General features: G+C 47.9%; 1 protein-coding gene and 1 long non-coding RNA gene across 2 annotated transcripts; both read right to left on the bottom strand.

Moving 5' to 3' along the window:
* Positions 1-1,553: 1,553 nt before the first annotated feature.
* Positions 1,554-3,418, bottom strand: LOC108153834 (odorant receptor 9a). Its single transcript, XM_033397339.1, has 2 exons — positions 2,782-3,418; positions 1,554-2,703 (listed from the first exon to the last, which is right to left on the bottom strand). The coding sequence occupies exons 1-2, from the start codon at positions 3,197-3,199 to the stop codon at positions 1,826-1,828; spliced, it is 1,296 nt and encodes a 431-aa protein (XP_033253230.1). The 5' UTR covers positions 3,200-3,418; the 3' UTR covers positions 1,554-1,825.
* Positions 3,419-10,113: 6,695 nt separating this feature from the next.
* Positions 10,114-10,566, bottom strand: LOC117189069. The gene is made up of 3 exons (XR_004473135.1): positions 10,482-10,566; positions 10,265-10,420; positions 10,114-10,198 (listed from the first exon to the last, which is right to left on the bottom strand). It is a non-coding gene; the product is annotated as an uncharacterized LOC117189069 (long non-coding RNA).
* Between the last annotated feature and the right edge of the window lie 10,203 nt (positions 10,567-20,769).

The following is a 20,769-nucleotide window of genomic DNA, read 5'->3' as shown; positions in this document are numbered from 1 at the left end:
GGCATTGTAGTCACAGCTTTCTGCTATGTACTGAGCGCCCAATCAGAGAAAGGCGACGCTTATGACACAACAAACTTAATTAATTCCAGGCTGTACTCCCCATTAAGGTGGCTCAACGCTGGACAAGAGCACGGCGTAATTTGTACTGTATTCTCACACTTTCATTGCTGTGGAGCTGCCGGAGGATGTGAAAGCATGAGAGAGATAAACAGTGCCAGCTGCATGGCGTTGATAGGAAACCATTATTCCAGAGGGAGATGCACGTAGGAATCGTCACTGAATGCCCAATCATAGAATCGAGATGCTTACGTCACAATCTGATCTGATTGCTGTTGGCATTAATTTGCATTGCACAAGTAAAGCCTTTGCCAGAGTTCTATTTTCGACACTTTAAATGCTTGATGCCAAAATGACAAAAATGAAAGCTCGAACGGGGTGGATAGGGGCTGTTGCATGGAATTGTTTTCTCTATTTCCTGCTGTAATTTCCCTACGTTAGATATGCTATGTATTGGATGGCCAATCGGAGACTGTCGGAGCAGGCGTGCAGTCCCCTCTCATTCACTCATGTTAACGGACACTTTAATCCTTGATAAGGATATGGAGTCCCCTAGGGGACTCACTAAAATAACCAGCATCAAGCACAAAGCGGGGTTAGAGTCAGCTTTTGTCTATGGTGCACCGGAGCCATGGCCGAGGCGGGAGTGCCATCAAGGGCGCAAAATAAAAGGTGCATCCAACCAGATGAAACTATTCATCGTGGAATTCTTTCCTTTGCTGCCTGCACCTTTGCAAAACAAACGCACAAAAAACAAAAAAGATTGCAAAATTCCACCATGAGGAGAGTCTGGTAGGAAGGTAGGTGTGGGTGTGGGTGTGGGTGTGGGTAGGTACACCTCCTGGTCTTTTTTTCCTTATATTTAACATTCACCTAGAACTGCCTTTTCATCGTCTTACTCGTGGATACTCCTTCTAATCGATGGCAAACAAAACGGTTGAGCAATCCGATCCTAGCGAAACTCTTTCTTCTCTTTCTGATAAATTGATACAGCAAATACAACTCGACAGTCGAGATTCGAAAACAGAGAGGTCATGTCCAGTAGGTTGACGGCTGAGGAATGAGGGGGAAGGTTTTGGCTTTTGGCTTGATTAGAAAAAGAGGAAGTTCTTGGACAGGTTAGCGGAAAGTTGGCGAGAAGTTTGGAGCCAAGGCTGCCGGAATCTCAAAACTAAAAGACAAGACTTTTGTGGAGGGGGATGTTGGGTGTGCTGTTGTTTCCGACTGGCCGAATCGAAAGTGAATTAAACTGATGGCGTGTCTGAATCAGAGTCTGGGATCTGGGACTGCAGCTAAAACGAAAATTCGCCAAATTTCCACCTAGCTGAAGTGGGAACGGAAAAGTGGAAGAGTTGCCACTTGAAGAATTAAAGAGGCGTAACATCATGAGTCCTTGTCTTTGGTCCCTCCTTCCACTCGTCGTTTTTTCTCCTACTCCATGGTGTTTTCGTTTTTTATTGTTGCATTTTTTCGCATCAGGTTTTTCCCCTCTTCCTCCTCCTCCTCCCCCTCCACGAAAACGAAATTGCTTTCGTTGAAAAATGCTGGGGCATAGCAGGGGGATGCTTCTATTCCGCTTCTTCGATTTCCCATTTAAAGTGTTTTAAGTTTAGTTTTTGTAAAGTTTTCTCTCTTTTCAGTTGTATTTCTTGGTGTTCTTCCCGTTATTCTTGGTGCCTTCTCGACCTAAAGCGGTTTCGTGATCTCCTTCAAATTATACATTAAAGGATCGCAACATCATGATGTACGACATGGCCGAGCGGACAATCTACAGAGAATAAATTATGTGAAAGAATGATCCCATTAGGAGATGAGTACGAGGGTGGATTCTACCCACCGTTGAAAAGGTGGCCATGCTGGCCTCAAAGAAGTACCCCTTCATCTGGCAGGGACGCTGGGCGCGCATGCTCGCGATGAGCAGGACCCGCTTGGTGGACGGCGCGAATTCCATCCAGTTGCTCTCGTAGATGCCGTCGCCGAAGTCCAGGCTGGCCTCCTTGATGTTCTCGCCACAGCGGGAGTATATGAAGAGGGCGATGAGCAGGGAGCCCACGAAGGCGATAAAGTAGAGGCTCTGGGGCTTGGGAAACAGGTCGGCCACCTGGAAGCCGATGAAGCAGATCTGCAGGGCCGACAAGAAGAACTGCAGAAAGATCAGAGGCCGGTAGTGATCGGCAATGAAATCGGCTATCCACAGACCCTTTTGGTGCAGCAGCAGCACCTGGACCACCGCCTCCAGCTCCCCCCTGGGATCCGCCTCGCCCATAGCCGGCAGATGGACGAGCCGTTGCCTGGCTATCTTGAAGATGGCGCACACATTGTACGTAAAGAAGAACAGGAGGGTGTCCACGCACAGAGCCATGGTCACCGCACTGTAGCTGGCCATCACGTTCCACAGGTAGGTGGGCACGAAGAACCACATCACCTGGTAGTCGTACGGATAGACCCCCATGTGGGGCAGCTCTAGATGCAGCTTGCTGCCGTCGCCCCCATCGCGCAGCAGGGCCAGGGACATGGTCACGAACGGCTTGATGGCCGCAAAGATACCCGCCATGCAGAAGCAGCGCGTATAGGTCAGGCTCAGCATCTGGTCGCTGCGATTCTCCGCGTCTACAATCTCCTTGGCCTCCGGCCACACGTTGATCTCTGAGGAAGATCGAAACAGGTATTTTCAGGATCGAAAATGCCTTCTTGTGTGCTTGTGGGCCTTCAGACGTGACTCACCCTTTTCCAGAATGCCCCTGATGCGGTAGATCATGCCCACGAACTCCTTGCGGTAGTAGACGAACAACAGGTACTTGACCAGGGTCAACATGCTGGCGAATGTGGAGCCTAGCGTGTCAGAGAGCAGGCTCACCTCGGTTATGTTCGCCCTGGCGGACAGGAACATGGGCAGCATGAAGGCGAACAGTGGGCCCATGGTCACGAACGTGACCAAGTGACGATCGTTGACCGCCGTGGGGCTCCACAGGTCGATGCCCATCAGGCTGTAGACGAGTATCTGCACGCGAAGGGAGTTGGTCTCGTCCTTCTTGGCCATCTTGGGGATTATAATCTGACTCCTGGCATTCAGTCGGCTTATATACCACATTCCAGAGTCATACCAGAGCCAGACGCTGACCCAGGCCCAGGCCCAGGCCATGCAGATGGGCGTGCCCTTTGGCCCGTTGCTGCTGACATGTCAGGGCGGAATCTCTAATTTCCCTTCTTCCCTTCTTATTTTGTTTTTTTGTTTTTTTGCTCTTGCTTTTGTTTGGGATGGGAGCGGCAGCGGTGTGGGTGAAGTGCAACAACTTATATTTAATATGCATCTTTGAAGAGTAGGGCGGAGGGAGGATATGTGTGCAGGCACAGCGCCCAAATGCCAGTCATGGCTCTAATTACACATATTTTTTTTTATTTTTGTGCCTCATTCTTGAGAAATCGGGTAGTATGATTCCGATCAGATGTTTGGGACGCAGAAAGCATATCCAAAGGCATTTATACTCTTCATCGTAGTGCATACAGCTTGTCTGATTCCATATTTGTATATCCTACGGAAAATACATACAAACTCCAGCATTTAAAGCAAGTCGAAATACCAACATTTTGATGGCATAGCAACAATGCATCTGAAAGGGTATGCACAGATTCGATCCTGGACGCTTTGCGCGTTCCCTTATTTTTCTTACCCTTTTCTTGCATTCTCCTCCTTTGGTTGCCTTTTTTCTTGACAATCTGTAATGCCAGCTTTCGGTTCTCAGCAGGTGCATTCTAATTTTAATGAGTTTTTATTTTAGATTACAAGCACCCAGCCGAATATAGTTGAAGGAACCAAATGGACAGCCTAGTAATTAAATGAGATTTTCCCAAGCTGCCGTTGACATTTGATAGGTCCCCTCGAATTTGCAAGCAGCCATGTCAGTGGCATAAGGAATACATCTTCTAGTTTTTTTTTTTTTTTAATTTCAGTTTTGAAGTCCATTTGTTGAGGCTGCTTTTAATAAAAAAAATCATGTCACCAGCCAAATTCCTAGACATAATGTACTTAGGAATGAGAATTTTAACATTATTGATTTTAATGCCTCTAAAATTTGCTGGTTGATTGCTGAAGGCTTAAATCTTCGACTAATAGTGCTTAAGTTTAAGTTACAATTTTGAATTGCGAGTGCATTATGAGCCCTACTCAACAAATCTATTTGTTTTTCTTTTGTGGAAAGATTTCAGTGTGTTCTGTGCTGAATGTCCTAGCTATCTAGTAATTAATATTAATTGGTTTAATAACGGAATATCAAAATCAAAGAATATGATTTCCGATCATGGACACGGAACCCATATTTAAACGAGGGGGAACGCTGGGAGTTGCTGCGGCGACCGCAACTCTACATTTATACCCGATACATAGTCAGTATGGCTCTCCTCCGGCAGACGCCGCTAATATTAAACGACACGACAAAGAGTGCGTGCGAGAGAGACAGAAAATCAGTCTAAACTTGTCGTCGGGCGCTGCGTAGGCACTGCAAATTTATTTGTTCCTTTTGGCTATAAAAATGATCCGATCTGATCCAGATTCAGCAATCTGATAGATATGGTCATTATCTATGATTGTGCGTTTTTAGTTTTCTCGAATCTTCAATATTGTGGATGCCACAGATTTTCGTCCTGAGACAAAACCAAGGAGTGAGAGCCGTGACCCACGTCTACGTCAACACCCCCAAAACGTACAATATCCAAGAAGGCGGTCAAGAAACGCGAAACGCGAATGGTAAAGAATCGCGTGGGTAATTTTAGTGGTGATGGCAGTTCGGAAGTCAGCACAGATTCGGGCGAATCTTCCACTGGCAGCTCTAATGAAGCGAAGAAGCGAGAAAAGCAGCCCCAAAAAGGAACACCCGCCATCGTCGATCCCGCTAAAGTCAACAGTTGCGTGACAACCACCGCAACTCCGCACCAAGCAGCGAACCAGCCAACAACCGACAATCGAAAACGTGAAAGCCGAAAGCTAATCGATCGATAGAGAAAACGAAAATTACTGAATCGCCTTAACATAAGAAGCCAAAACCGCACCCGGCAACCCCCAATGCCAGAAAAAAAGAAAAATATTCTTTGAATCAACAGCTCTTCCAGATGGATAATTTGCAGTACTGCCGCACCGAGAAGAAGAAGAACAAAACAAAACAAGAACGTGCTCCTAACCAAATTAAAATTAAAATCAAATTTACTATTAAAAATAGTACTTTTCCTACTGTTCCTACTGCTGACCAGTTATGGCAGATCGCGGGAATCGTAGGGGAAAGGCTAAAAAACCGCCCCCCCCCCCAATAATACGCGTGCACAAAGGCAAGTTGCCTGATGCAATAGAAATGAGGAGGTTCTGCGACCACCTCATGGGAGTGGAAAACTATGTTCTTGACTACCAAGACGACGGCATGGTCAGAATTGTATGCCCAACCAGAGAATCCTACAAAAAGATACTAATGTGCGTTGATGATGACGAGCAAATGCCAGTGATCTCCTCCAGCGAGTCAGAGAGCGAGCATGTAAGTCTAAATACACCCCTTGCCTCCCACCCGGGAAAAACCGCTGTTGAGGTTGAATTCAACAACCAAGGCAAAAGGCCTGCAACCCCGCAGTCCCCTCAGTCAAATGCCCAAAACCAAGCTGCCAAAAAAGTAGTCAAGTCCCCACAAGCACAGCCACCTCAAAGTGCCATGGACTTGACTACTGACGAGGATATGACTGACGTAACAGCCAGTCGTTTAACCCGAGAAGACCTGGGCATACCAGCGAGAGTCCCACAGAGAGAGCGAGCGCCAGCAGCGGCCACACAAAATGCTGCCGGCCCCTCCAGTGGAGACTCCACACTCCACGACACGCGCTCCGCACCGCCCCTGGGGGCACCTGCAACTGAAACTCGGCCACCCAAGCCGCCACCAATTGTACTAACCAAAATCACCAATATTACCGCCACTCTTAAAGAAATCTCGCAGCTAATCCCAGCAGAAAAGTTCCACACCAAGACAACTTCGGCAGGTGGACTACGCGTCATGTGCAGTGACGTGCAATCTTTCAGGGTACTGCAAAGACATTACAGGGACGAGGCCTGTACCACGCCATCCTATTCCTACCAGCTACAGTCTGAGAGAGGATACCGAATTGTCATTAGGGACCTGCACCACACCACCGAAAGCGAATTCGTCACTGGACTACTGGCCAGCCACGGCCACACAGCCACTTTCATACGGGGCATGACGAGACGAGCTACCAATGAGCCCCTCAACATGTTCGTAGTTCAACTTGAACCAAGGCCAAACAACGCTGAGGCGTTGAGTATTACAAATATGGGCGGCCAACGAGTTAAAGTCGAGGTGCAGAGGAACACCGGCCCAGTTGTCCAGTGCCACAGGTGTCAACGCATTGGACACACCCACAATTACTGCCGAAATGACTTCGTGTGTGTTAAGTGCGCGGGGCAGCACTCCTCAATAGTTTGCCAAAAACCCTTGCAACAGCCGGCTAAATGCGCAAACTGTAGCGGCCCTCACCCAGCCAGCTACAGGGGCTGCACCGCTTTTAGAAGTGCAGCGCTGCGCAAGAAGCCGAGCGAACTTGCCCAAGCTAACAAGCTACTACATGACCTGGGCATGCCTGCCCTTCCAATGCCTAGAAACCGAAGCCAAAGCCGACGTCGTCGTCAGCCAAGCAAACCACGCACTCAGCAGATGAACGCCCTTAGCTCCCGTACACGAGAAGAAGCACCCTGCACTTCAAAGCAGGCCTTGAGTTACGCTGCAGTCGCCAGAGCGAGCCTCCCAGCGCAGCAGAAACTACAACAGCAACGCAGGTCGAGGTCAAAGAGGAAGCTGACTCCAAGTACATGCTTGCAGGAGCAGCTCATAAAGCACCTCAGCCGAAATCGCTCCAAGAGCGCAGGCCGATTTAAGAGCGCAAATCGCCCGCAAGGCAGCAACAACAACAACAACAATAAGGCTGACCTCAGCAGCCTAAATGAGAAGCTAGACAAGCTTATCACTCTCCTACAAGTGCAGACGGATCGAAGGAACGAGACAACTAATAACAAGACACAACCCCAACCGAGCCTTGAAGCTAGGCTCTCCATGATCGAGAAGACACTGTACCGAGTTATGGCACGACTCCCACCACCCACAAACGACAATGAGACCTCAAATGCATAGTAATTCCCCTTTAATCAAAATCGCTTTCTGGAATGCTGCTGGGCTTCCAAACAAACTCCCTGAACTTAACGCTTATTTGGCAGGCAACAGTATAGACATCCTACTGATATCGGAATCGCATCTAAAAGAAGACACAAACCTCGTGATAGATGGTTACCACGTCTACATGGCAAACCACCCGTCGAACCGGAGCAGAGGAGGAGCCGCGGTAATCATCAAGTGCAACATCCCGCACATTTCCCTCGCACCAACAAGAGAGGACTCCATCCAGATGTGCACCATAGCTGCAACAATAAAAAACCATCAAACAATAAACATTGGTGCGATCTATTGTCCACCTGCACACGAATGGATTGATACACAATTTAAACAGGTATTTGACTCTCTAGGTAGCAGATTTATCGTAGCTGGGGATTGGAACGCCAAAAGCCAGTGGTGGGGCAATGCAAGATCCTGCAGAAGAGGGGCTGCACTTCTGAAATGCATCCAGGAAAACGACCAAAACATACTGGCCACTGGATCCCCCACCCATTTCCCTTCAAATCGACGACATATGCCGTCTGCTATAGACTTTGCGGTTTATAAGGGTATTAGACACAATTTAATCCACATCGAAACATCATATGACTTAGGTTCAGATCACAACATGCAAATTATTAGACTCCTCCTGAGACCTGAATATGGAAAAAAGAAGATACTATTACCAAAAAATGCAAATATCAGAAGATTTCAAGCTCACCTAGAACAGCGAATCCATCTGGAGACTGAACTTCACAACGGCGACGACATAGATGATGGCTATCCTTGAAAAGAACATTTACATTGCAGCTGAATTGGCTTCGCAAACCTCAAGTAACCAGCACACAGTGTACGAACCGCAAAGCTTTCATCTTGACTCGCAAACGCTGAAAGCGATCAAGATCAAAAGAATTCTCTGCAAAATCAACCAAAAAGATAGGTGCTCCAACCCCCTCATTGCACGCACTATCAATCAGCTGACTAACAGAATACGTAAACGGATCAAGCTGCAAAAAGACAAACAAATGAACAGACTGCTACACGACATCGACCCAACTGATAGGTACAGCATGCAGAAACTGTGGCGGCTTACCAACACAATCAAGAGACAGCCCATCCCAAATCTGCCAGTCAGAAGGCACGTTGCGGAAGGGCAGCAAGCTCCTGCTGACCCTTGGTGCAAAACTACGGAGGAAAAAGCTGAGGCCTTTGCGCAGCACCTGGAAGCACGTTTCACGCCAAAGATCACGGCAGACCTAGAAGACAGAGAAGAAATTAACGCAGTATTACAAGATAACGGTCCAGATGAAGCTGCTCAAATAATCAGACCTGTGACCATCCAGGAACTCAAATCGGAAATTAAGAAGCTCAAGACGAAAAAGGCACCCGGTTTCGACACTATCGACAATTGCGTCATTAAATCTCTGCCAACATCCCCCATCGAGTATCTGCTGTTGATATGCAACTCGGCTCTGCAGTTCGGCCACTTCCCAAAGTCCTGGAAATGCGCAAAAATCTCTATGTTAAGGAAGCCAGGAAAGCCGAGTGATAGGCTTGAGTCCTACAGACCCAACAGCCTGCTTACAGGCTTCTCCAAAATCCTTGAACGCCTCATCCTCAAACGACTTTTTGAAGAAGAAAGCTTTGCCATGGCTATTCCAAACCATCAATCAGCACTCAGCGGAACAGCAAATCGGACGAGTCACGCAATTCATCCTCAGATCCAACGAAGCGCAGCGGCATTGCAGTGCTGTGTACATGGATATCCAGGAGGCCTTTGATACGAGTCTGGCATCAGGGTCTTCTCTGCAAAGTTAAAACGGTAATACCTGACAATCTATACATTCTACTCACCAGCTATCTCTCAGACAGAAGCTTCAAAGTCGTCTGCTGCAACAACATCACCTCAAGCCTAAAGCACATAACCGCTGGAGTGCCGCAAGGAAGCGTACTTGGCCCAGTACTCTACAATCTTTACACTGCCGACATGTTGCAGCCACCAAGACACGCAAACTCAACCCAAATGCTAGCAACGTACGCTGATGACGCAGTATACCTCGTATCTGCCCCAAGTCCAAAACAAGCCAACGAAAATGTGGAGCGGCTCCTGGCTGATGCATTATCATGGTCTAAGAAATGGGGAATAACCATCAGTCTTGCAAAAACTGCTCATGTTCTACACACTCTCTCACCTGTGCAGCTACACACTCCAGCTCCAAGGTTAGCCGGGCAACTCCTGGCCAAAAAACCCGTCATGCCATACCTAGGAATACAGATGGATACGAAGCTCAATTTCAATAAGCACGTAGCGGCTGTTGTCACTAAAACAAGGGCCCGGATCAAAAAGCTCGACTGGATCATCGGCAGAAACAGTAAACTCCCACTACCTCCAAAGGTCCTCCTCTATAAGCAGCTGATTGCCCCAATATGGCAGTATGCCATGCCAGTCTGGGGGCCACTGACTTCAAACATGCAAATGGCAAAGCTCCAGACGATCCAAAACAAAGCTCTCAGAGCAATGACAAATGCTCCCTGGTATGTGAGCAACAACGCACTGCATGCGGATCTCCAAGTAGCAACTGTGGAAGAAGTTTATAACAGACTCTGCAGGAACTACTACACTCGGTTAATGCAGCACACAAATTTACTTGCCTGTGAGATCGCAACGCACCCATACATTCCAAGAAGGCTGGCCAGGCCAAGGTATGCCGCAATGATAGAAGAGCACAATCCAAACAGCAACAGAAGCCTGACAGCCATCCAAACAATATTGCTCCAAGTCAGACGCGAGAACTGGCTGCGCAATCCGTTTGCAACACACAATATGGAAATCAGCCGCAGTAGCGCTAATGCAGCTGCTACGCAGGCAAATGACGGCCCTAGCAGAGAACCTGATGATGGACGGCGGCAGCTCCAGAATCCAGATGATGGCGGCGGCTGAAAAGAAACTAAAAACCTTTCTATTCTTCCACAGATACGAAACCACTTCACCTTCACAGAAATTGGTAACCCACATCCAGAATGACGATGCACTGGACCTCGGCCAGCTTCAGCCCTGTTGATGCTGTCCTGCAGTCCCAGTTTAGCGCCGGCACTCGCAAGGATTCCACTTCGCAGCCGAAGACGAGACCAATAGGCGTAATGATGTTCTCCACGGCCGCATACTCCACCTGAAATAATTAAAACAAATTAAAAACAATGTAAACAAAGTAGCAATAAGATTAGCGTTACCCTGGCATCTAGCCAAATTATCGATAGCTGTTAAAAAATACCAAATAAGCCAATACCGTAACAAATGTTACCCTGCCAATTTACAGCCACGTCTGCAACTACATGTAATGTAGATAAGCAGCCGGCGCGAAACTATTTGTAGAATATGCTAAAGAGTATAATCAAATAAAACGGTTCTCTCTTCATGTCAGCCTCCCTCCCCCCTGCTAATGCAGGTGGCGATGGGAATTGGTTCGACATGAAGAGAGACTACCAATTTACTTCGCAAGACGAACAAGAACAAACCGAGAAGCGCGGTAAGATCTACAGTGGGTAACTTTAATATTCGTCATTTTTTTTTTCAACTTCAAACGCGAATAAAATGCATTAAACTACAAAAAAATAAAAAAATTTTAATGAGGGAATAAAGCTTGAAGTTTTACCTTTTCAGAGAGGTATATATAATAATGATTTTATTTTAAATGAATAGAGAAAATATAATAAAACAAAAAAAAAGCTCAAAATTTGCGTTACTTTAATATTCGGCATTTTTGGGAAATCGCATTATAAAACCCTGTGGCAACTCCAAATAGCCCCAAATGGCACAAAAAATGGGTTTCCCCGAAAAACAAACACTTGACTTACATTCATGATCAGCAAGCACACCGCTAAATCGAATTGTTCCACCTAAAATTAAAATGGGCCGTAAAGGGATTAATTCATCCTTGGAGCAGCGAAAACTTGTGCTCCAGTTGCATTTAGAGGGCAAGACCTACAAAGAAACTGCCCAAATTCTGAAAATGAATCTGAATACGATCGGTGACATCGTCCGCAGGTTCAAAAATGAAGGAAGAATCGCATCAATTAAGCAAACCGGACAACCGAACAAGTTGACTAAGCGCGAAGAAGCCGATATCATAAAGAAAGTGAAGAAAAATCCACGACTCAGTGCACCGGAATTAAAAGCTGAATTATTTGTCGGCCACGGAAAGACCGTTTCAGCCCAAACTATCCGACGCACCATTAAAAAACAAGGGTACAACAAAATATATATATATAGTTACATATATGAACATTCTTAAGGCATATCCTCTATTTATAGAAAGAAATATATATATTTATGCAAATTTATTTAAGTATATATATATTTTTTCTTATATTGTATAATTAGATACATCATTGTTTTAGTTATAATAAACAAAAAAGTCGAGAACCGACGGCGTTTGCATAATTTTTATAATTTATAATAAACCTGTTTAAAATAAGGAAATAAATGTGTAATTATATTATTGTAATATTTTATATTTTGTGGTATACATCAAACAAATAACAGCTTTTATTTCATTTCCCGCGCCCTAGTGTACCATACCCCCACCCCCTGCCCATTCTTCATTTATTTTGTGGCGGTAGGTCAGTCCATCAAAAGACCCAAAACAAGAACCAAACTCAAATTTCAGTTCTAGCGGCCAGCAATACTAAACACACACACGCAAAGTACGTGAGAATGCATGTGCACCCATACACTAAAACATGCTGGTGGCAAAACAGAACCAGACCTGAGAGAGTTCAATAAATCTGAAAAAGCATACAATCACATATTTTTGTCGAAACATATTGCGTGTGTACGAACATATGCAAAGATGTTCTCTCTGCGCTCTCTCTCTCATGATGACGTCACTCTGGGGTACTGAGCGCGCTAGCCAGTGTGTGACGCTTTCGTTGTATGAACTGGCACATCTATATACTGTATGGTTAGTGATAGCAGCAATTAAATCCGCGCTAGCAGTTATGCTGGCTGATTGCCGGTACTGGCACTGGTTCTGTTTTATTCTATAAATACATCGGTCATAACCTAGCACAATGTTGCCAAATAATCTTAACGACAGTAAAAGTGAAGCTTAAATTATGGCGGCACCTCGTGGTAGCCGAAAATATGCCCGTTCATTCGTGGCTGGAAATTCACCATCTATCGATATAGATTAAATACTAGATCGCCTATCGCGGTCAACTATCGACCGTCGACAGTCAGGAAAAAAAAATTATGCAGTCAGCGGCGCAGATGTAGTATTTCGCTGCCAGTGCGTTGACGCAGCGTTCGGGCTCGGAAGCAGCGTGAGCAACCACTGCAACAAGCCCCGAACCAGCCAACAACTGTCCTTGGTCATTGTGCTGCACCACAAAACGGTGCCGTGGAGCCCCTATTCAACTACAACTAAAAAATAGCATTAACTATCAGGAGTATAAAATATATGAAAATTCGATGGACAGAAAAAAAAAAAAATTAATGCAGAGACAGCGTCGCAGCTGTATTTATAGTATTTCGCTGCCAGTGCGTTGACGCAGCGTTCGGGCTCGGAAGCAGCGTGAGCAACCACCGCAATAAGCACCGAACCAGCCAACAGCTGTCCTTGGTCATTGTGCTGCACCACAAAACGGTGCCGTGGAGCCCCTATTCAACTACAACTAACAAATAGCATTAACTATCAGGAGTATAAAATATATGAAAATTCGATGGACAGAAAAAAAAAAAAATTAATGCAGAGACAGCGGCGCAGCTGTATTTATAGTATTTCGCTGCCAGTGCGTTGACGCAGCGTTCGGGCTCGGAAGCAGCGTGAGCAACCACCGCAACAAGCACCGAACCAGCCAACAACTGTCCTTGGTCATTGTGCTGCACCACAAAACGGTGCCGTGGAGCCCCTATTCAATGCAAGCCAACTGCGATACAAATTTGTGAATTGCGGGAGGTTTTGTCTTGCGAAAACGGGAGCAGTCGCACCAGCCGCACCGAGAAGCGTGGAAAAAGGTCAATTCTTCTCCCCAGGAGGCTAAACGAAGGAGTGAGAACCGTGACCCACGTCTGCGTCAACACCCCCAAATTTTACGATGACCAAGAAGGCGGTCAAGAAACGCGAGTGGTAAAGAATCGCGTTGGTGTTGGCAGTTCGGAAGTTACCACTGATTCGGACGAAGCAAGAAAGCGATAATGCGGCCAACTGCGACACAAATTTGTGAATTGCGGGAGGTTTTGTCTTGCGAAAACGGGAGCAGTCGCACCAGCCGCACCGAGAAGCGTGGAAAAAGGTCAATTCTTCTTCCCAGGAGGCTAAACGAAGGAGTGAGAACCGTGACCCACGTCTGCGTCAACACCCCAAAATTTTACGATGACCAAGAAGGCGGTCAAGAAACGCGAGTGGTAAAGAATCGCGTTGGTGTTGGCAGTTCGGAAGTTACCACAGATTCGGACGAAGCAAGAAAGCGATAATGCGGCCAACTGCGACACAAATTTGTGAATTGCGGGAGGTTTTGTCTTGCGAAAACGGGAGCAGTCGCACCAGCCGCACCGAGAAGCGTGGAAAAAGGTCAATTCTTCTCCCCAGGAGGCTAAACGAAGGAGTGAGAACCGTGACCCACTTCTGCGTCAACACCCCCAAATTTTACGATGACCAAGAAGGCGGTCAAGAAACGCGAGTGGTAAAGAATCGCGTTGGTGTTGGCAGTTCGGAAGTTACCACAGATTCGGACGAAGCAAGAAGCAAGAAAGCGATAATGCGGCCAACTGCGATACAAATTTGTGAATTGCGGGAGGTTTTGTCTTGCGAAAACGGGAGCAGTCGCACCAGCCGCACCGAGAAGCGTGGAAAAAGGTCAATTCTTCTCCCCAGGAGGCTAAACGAAGGAGTGAGAACCGTGACCCACTTCTGCGTCAACACCCCCAAATTTTACGATGACCAAGAAGGCGGTCAAGAAACGCGAGTGGTAAAGAATCGCGTTGGTGTTGGCAGTTCGGAAGTTACCACTGATTCGGACGAAGCAAGAAAGCGATAATGCGGCCAACTGCGATACAAATTTGTGAATTGCGGGAGGTTTTGTCTTGCGAAAACGGGAGCAGTCGCACCAGCCGCACCGAGAAGCGTGGAAAAAGGTCAATTCTTCTCCCCAGGAGGCTAAACGAAGGAGTGAGAACCGTGACCCACGTCTGCGTCAACACCCCCAAATTTTACGATGACCAAGAAGGCGGTCAAGAAACGCGAGTGGTAAAGAATCGCGTTGGTGATGGCAGTTCGGAAGTTACCACAGATACGGAGGAGTCTTCCACTGGCAGATCTAGTGATAATGCGGCCAACTGCGACACAAATTTGTGAATTGCGGGAGGTTTTGTCTTGCGAAAACGGGAGCAGTCGCACCAGCCGCACCGAGAAGCGTGGAAAAAGGTCAATTCTTCTCCCCAGGAGGCTAAACGAAGGAGTGAGAACCGTGACCCACGTCTGCGTCAACACCCCCAAATTTTACGATGACCAAGAAGGCGGTCAAGAAACGCGAGTGGTAAAGAATCGCGTTGGTGATGGCAGTTCGGAAGTTACCACAGATACGGAGGAGTCTTCCACTGGCAGATCTAGTGATAATGCGGCCAACTGCGACACAAATTTGTGAATTGCGGGAGGTTTTGTCTTGCGAAAACGGGAGCAGTCGCACCAGCCGCACCGAGAAGCGTGGAAAAAGGTCAATTCTTCTCCCCAGGAGGCTAAACGAAGGAGTGAGAACCGTGACCCACGTCTGCGTCAACACCCCAAAATTTTACGATGACCAAGAAGGCGGTCAAGAAACGCGAGTGGTAAAGAATCGCGTTGGTGATGGCAGCTCGGAAGTTACCACAGATTCGGACGAAGCTAGAAGCAAGAAAGCGATAATGCGGCCAACTGCGATACAAATTTGTGAATTGCGGGAGGTTTTGTCTTGCGAAAACGGGAGCAGTCGCACCAGCCGCACCGAGAAGCGTGGAAAAAGGTCAATTCTTCTCCCCAGGAGGCTAAACGAAGGAGTGAGAACCGTGACCCACTTCTGCGTCAACACCCCCAAATTTTACGATGACCAAGAAGGCGGTCAAGAAACGCGAGTGGTAAAGAATCGCGTTGGTGTTGGCAGTTCGGAAGTTACCACAGATTCGGACGAAGCAAGAAGCAAGAAAGCGATAATGCGGCCAACTGCGACACAAATTTGTGAATTGCGGGAGGTTTTGTCTTGCGAAAACGGGAGCAGTCGCACCAGCCGCACCGAGAAGCGTGGAAAAAGGTCAATTCTTCTCCCCAGGAGACTAAACGAAGGAGTGAGAACCGTGACCCACTTCTGCGTCAACACCCCCAAATTTTACGATGACCAAGAAGGCGGTCAAGAAACGCGAGTGGTAAAGAATCGCGTTGGTGTTGGCAGTTCGGAAGTTACCACTGATTCGGACGAAGCAAGAAAGCGATAATGCGGCCAACTGCGACACAAATTTGTGAATTGCGGGAGGTTTTGTCTTGCGAAAACGGGAGCAGTCGCACCAGCCGCACCGAGAAGCGTGGAAAAAGGTCAATTCTTCTCCCCAGGAGGCTAAACGAAGGAGTGAGAACCGTGACCCACGTCTGCGTCAACACCCCCAAATTTTACGATGACCAAGAAGGCGGTCAAGAAACGCGAGTGGTAAAGAATCGCGTTGGTGATGGCAGTTCGGAAGTTACCACAGATTCGGACGAAGCAAGAAAGCGATAATGCGGCCAACTGCGACACAAATTTGTGAATTGCGGGAGGTTTTGTCTTGCGAAAACGGGAGCAGTCGCACCAGCCGCACCGAGAAGCGTGGAAAAAGGTCAATTCTTCTCGCCAGGAGGCTAAACGAAGGAGTGAGAACCGTGACCCACGTCTGCGTCAACACCCCCAAATTTTACGATGACCAAGAAGGCGGTCAAGAAACGCGAGTGGTAAAGAATCGCGTTGGTGTTGGCAGTTCGGAAGTTACCACAGATTCGGACGAAGCAAGAAAGCGATAATGCGGCCAACTGCGACACAAATTTGTGAATTGCGGGAGGTTTTGTCTTGCGAAAACGGGAGCAGTCGCACCAGCCGCACCGAGAAGCGTGGAAAAAGGTCAATTCTTCTCCCCAGGAGGCTAAACGAAGGAGTGAGAACCGTGACCCACGTCTGCGTCAACACCCCCAAATTTTACGATGACCAAGAAGGCGGTCAAGAAACGCGAGTGGTAAAGAATCGCGTTGGTGTTGGCAGTTCGGAAGTTACCACTGATTCGGACGAAGCAAGAAAGCGATAATGCGGCCAACTGCGACACAAATTTGTGAATTGCGGGAGGTTTTGTCTTGCGAAAACGGGAGCAGTCGCACCAGCCGCACCGAGAAGCGTGGAAAAAGGTCAATTCTTCTCCCCAGGAGGCTAAACGAAGGAGTGAGAACCGTGACCCACTTCTGCGTCAACACCCCCAAATTTTACGATGACCAAGAAGGCGGTCAAGAAACGCGAGTGGTAAAGAATCGCGTTGGTGTTGGCAGTTCGGAAGTTACCACTGATTCGGACGAAGCAAGAAAGCGATAATGCGGCCAACTGCGACACAAATTTGTGAATTGCGGGAGGTTTTGTCTTGCGAAAACGGGAGCAGTCGCACCAGCCGCACCGAGAAGCGTGGAAAAAGGTCAATTCTTCTCCCCAGGAGGCTAAACGAAGGAGTGAGAACCGTGACCCACTTCTGCGTCAACACCCCCAAATTTTACGATGACCAAGAAGGCGGTCAAGAAACGCGAGTGGTAAAGAATCGCGTTGGTGTTGGCAGTTCGGAAGTTACCACTGATTCGGACGAAGCAAGAAAGCGATATGCGGCCAACTGCGACACAAATTTGTGAATTGCGGGAGGTTTTGTCTTGCGAAAACGGGAGCAGTCGCACCAGCCGCACCGAGAAGCGTGGAAAAAGGTCAATTCTTCTCCCCAGGAGGCTAAACGAAGGAGTGAGAACCGTGACCCACTTCTGCGTCAACACCCCCAAATTTTACGATGACCAAGAAGGCGGTCAAGAAACGCGAGTGGTAAAGAATCGCGTTGGTGTTGGCAGTTCGGAAGTTACCACAGATTCGGACGAAGCAAGAAAGCGATAATGCGGCCAACTGCGACACAAATTTGTGAATTGCGGGAGGTTTTGTCTTGCGAAAACGGGAGCAGTCGCACCAGCCGCACCGAGAAGCGTGGAAAAAGGTCAATTCTTCTCCCCAGGAGGCTAAACGAAGGAGTGAGAACCGTGACCCACGTCTGCGTCAACACCCCAAAATTTTACGATGACCAAGAAGGCGGTCAAGAAACGCGAGTGGTAAAGAATCGCGTTGGTGTTGGCAGTTCGAAAGTTACCACAGATTCGGACGAAGCGAGAAAGCGATAATGCGGCCAACTGCGACACAAATTTGTGAATTGCGGGAGGTTTTGTCTTGCGAAAACGGGAGCAGTCGCACCAGCCGCACCGAGAAGCGTGGAAAAAGGTCAATTCTTCTCCCCAGGAGGCTAAACGAAGGAGTGAGAACCGCGACCCACGTCTGCGTCAACACCCCCAAATTTTACGATGACCAAGAAGGCGGTCAAGAAACGCGAGTGGTAAAGAATCGCGTTGGTGATGGCAGTTCGGAAGTTACCACAGATTCGGACGAAGCTAGAAGCAAGAAAGCGATAATGCGGCCAACTGCGACACAAATTTGTGAATTGCGGGAGGTTTTGTCTTGCGAAAACGGGAGCAGTCGCACCAGCCGCACCGAGAAGCGTGGAAAAAGGTCAATTCTTCTCCCCAGGAGGCTAAACGAAGGAGTGAGAACCGTGACCCACGTCTGCGTCAACACCCCAAAATTTTACGATGACCAAGAAGGCGGTCAAGAAACGCGAGTGGTAAAGAATCGCGTTGGTGTTGGCAGTTCGGAAGTTACCACAGATTCGGACGAAGCTAGAAGCAAGAAAGCGATAATGCGGCCAACTGCGACACAAATTTGTGAATTGCGGGAGGTTTTGTCTTGCGAAAACGGGAGCAGTCGCACCAGCCGCACCGAGAAGCGTGGAAAAAGGTCAATTCTTCTCCCCAGGAGGCTAAACGAAGGAGTGAGAACCGTGACCCACGTCTGCGTCAACACCCCAAAATTTTACGATGACCAAGAAGGCGAGTGGTAAAGAATCGCGTTGGTGTTGGCAGTTCGGAAGTTACCACAGATTCGGACGAAGCAAGAAAGCGATAATGCGGCCAACTGCGACACAAATTTGTGAATTGCAGGAGGTTTTGTCTTGCGAAAACGGGAGCAGTCGCACCAGCCGCACCGAGAAGCGTGGAAAAAGGTCAATTCTTCTCGCCAGGAGGCTAAACGAAGGAGTGAGAACCGTGACCCACGTCTGCGTCAACACCCCCAAATTTTACGATGACCAAGAAGGCGGTCAAGAAACGCGAGTGGTAAAGAATCGCGTTGGTGTTGGCAGTTCGGAAGTTACCACAGATTCGGACGAAGCTAGAAGCAAGAAAGCGATAATGCGGCCAACTGCGACACAAATTTGTGAATTGCGGGAGGTTTTGTCTTGCGAAAACGGGAGCAGTCGCACCAGCCGCACCGAGAAGCGTGGAAAAAGGTCAATTCTTCTCGCCAGGAGGCTAAACGAAGGAGTGAGAACCGTGACCCACGTCTGCGTCAACACCCCCAAATTTTACGATGACCAAGAAGGCGGTCAAGAAACGCGAGTGGTAAAGAATCGCGTTGGTGTTGGCAGTTCGGAAGTTACCACAGATTCGGACGAAGCTAGAAGCAAGAAAGCGATAATGCGGCCAACTGCGACACAAATTTGTGAATTGCGGGAGGTTTTGTCTTGCGAAAACGGGAGCAGTCGCACCAGCCGCACCGAGAAGCGTGGAAAAAGGTCAATTCTTCTCCCCAGGAGGCTAAACGAAGGAGTGAGAACCGTGACCCACGTCTGCGTCAACACCCCAAAATTTTACGATGACCAAGAAGGCGAGTGGTAAAGAATCGCGTTGGTGTTGGCAGTTCGGAAGTTACCACAGATTCGGACGAAGCAAGAAAGCGATAATGCGGCCAACTGCGACACAAATTTGTGAATTGCAGGAGGTTTTGTCTTGCGAAAACGGGAGCAGTCGCACCAGCCGCACCGAGAAGCGTGGAAAAAGGTCAATTCTTCTCCCCAGGAGGCTAAACGAAGGAGTGAGAACCGTGACCCACGTCTGCGTCAACACCCCCAAATTTTACGATGACCAAGAAGGCGGTCAAGAAACGCGAGTGGTAAAGAATCGCGTTGGTGTTGCAAGTTCGGAAGTTACCACAGATTCGGACGAAGCAAGAAGCAAGAAAGCGATAATGCGGCCAACTGCGATACAAATTTGTGAATTGCGGGAGGTTTTGTCTTGCGAAAACGGGAGCAGTCGCACCAGCCGCACCGAGAAGCGTGGAAAAAGGTCAATTCTTCTCCCCAGGAGGCTAAACGAAGGAGTGAGAACCGTGACCCACTTCTGCGTCAACACCCCCAAATTTTACGATGACCAAGAAGGCGGTCAAGAAACGCGAGTGGCAAAGAATCGCGTTGGTGTTGGCAGTTGGGAAGTTACCACAGATTCGGACGAAGCAAGAAAGCGATAATGCGGCCAACTGCGATACAAATTTGTGAATTGCGGGAGGTTTTGTCTTGCGAAAGACACTCGCGTTTCGCGGTTCTTGACCGCCTTCTTGGTCATCGTACGTTTTGGGGGTGTTGACGTAGACGTGGGTCACGGTTCTTACTCCTTTCTTTTGCCTCCTGGTGGGAAGAATTGACCTTTTTGTGTTGCGAAAACGGGAGCAGTCGCTCTGTGTGAAAATGTGGCAGGCTCATCATTTTTTTTTAACGATATTTGCCACTAGTTTACCAGATAATAATGAAATTCTAAAACAGGTTGAATTTTTTTCCGTAAAACAAATCTTGTGCGCCATACCTTAAAGTTAACGAGGGGGAACGTTGTGAGTTGCTGCGGACACCGCAACTCTACAGTTATACCCGATACTAAGTCAGTATGGCTCTCCTTCGGCAGACGCAGCTAATATTAAACGACACGACAAAGAGTGCGTGCGAGAGAGACAGAAAATCAGTCTGAGCGTGACGTCGGGCGCTGCGAAGCCAGTGCAAATTGATTTGTTGCTTTTGGCTATAAAAATTATCTGATCTGGTCCAGATTCAGCAATCTGATAGATATGGTCATTATCTATGATTCTGCGTTTTTAGTTTTCTCAAATGTGCAATATTGTGGATGCAACAGATTTTCGTCCTTTGTGGGGGCGGAAGGGGGTGGGGCGAAATTCTGAGACATACGTTTTATAGTGAGATCTAACAGAAGTGCGGATACCAAATTTGGTTACTCTAGCCTTAATAGTCTCTGAGATTTGTGGATGCCCCAGTTTTTCGTCCTTTGCGGGGGCGAAAGGGGGTGTGGCGAAATTTGGACACGAAACGGTCAAGGTCCGATATCACAGGAGTGTGGAT

This window comes from Drosophila miranda, chromosome XL (genome assembly GCF_003369915.1).
Source record: "Drosophila miranda strain MSH22 chromosome XL, D.miranda_PacBio2.1, whole genome shotgun sequence".
NCBI lineage: Eukaryota > Metazoa > Arthropoda > Insecta > Diptera > Drosophilidae > Drosophila > Drosophila miranda.
This window is presented reverse-complemented; position numbering and strand designations above follow the sequence as displayed.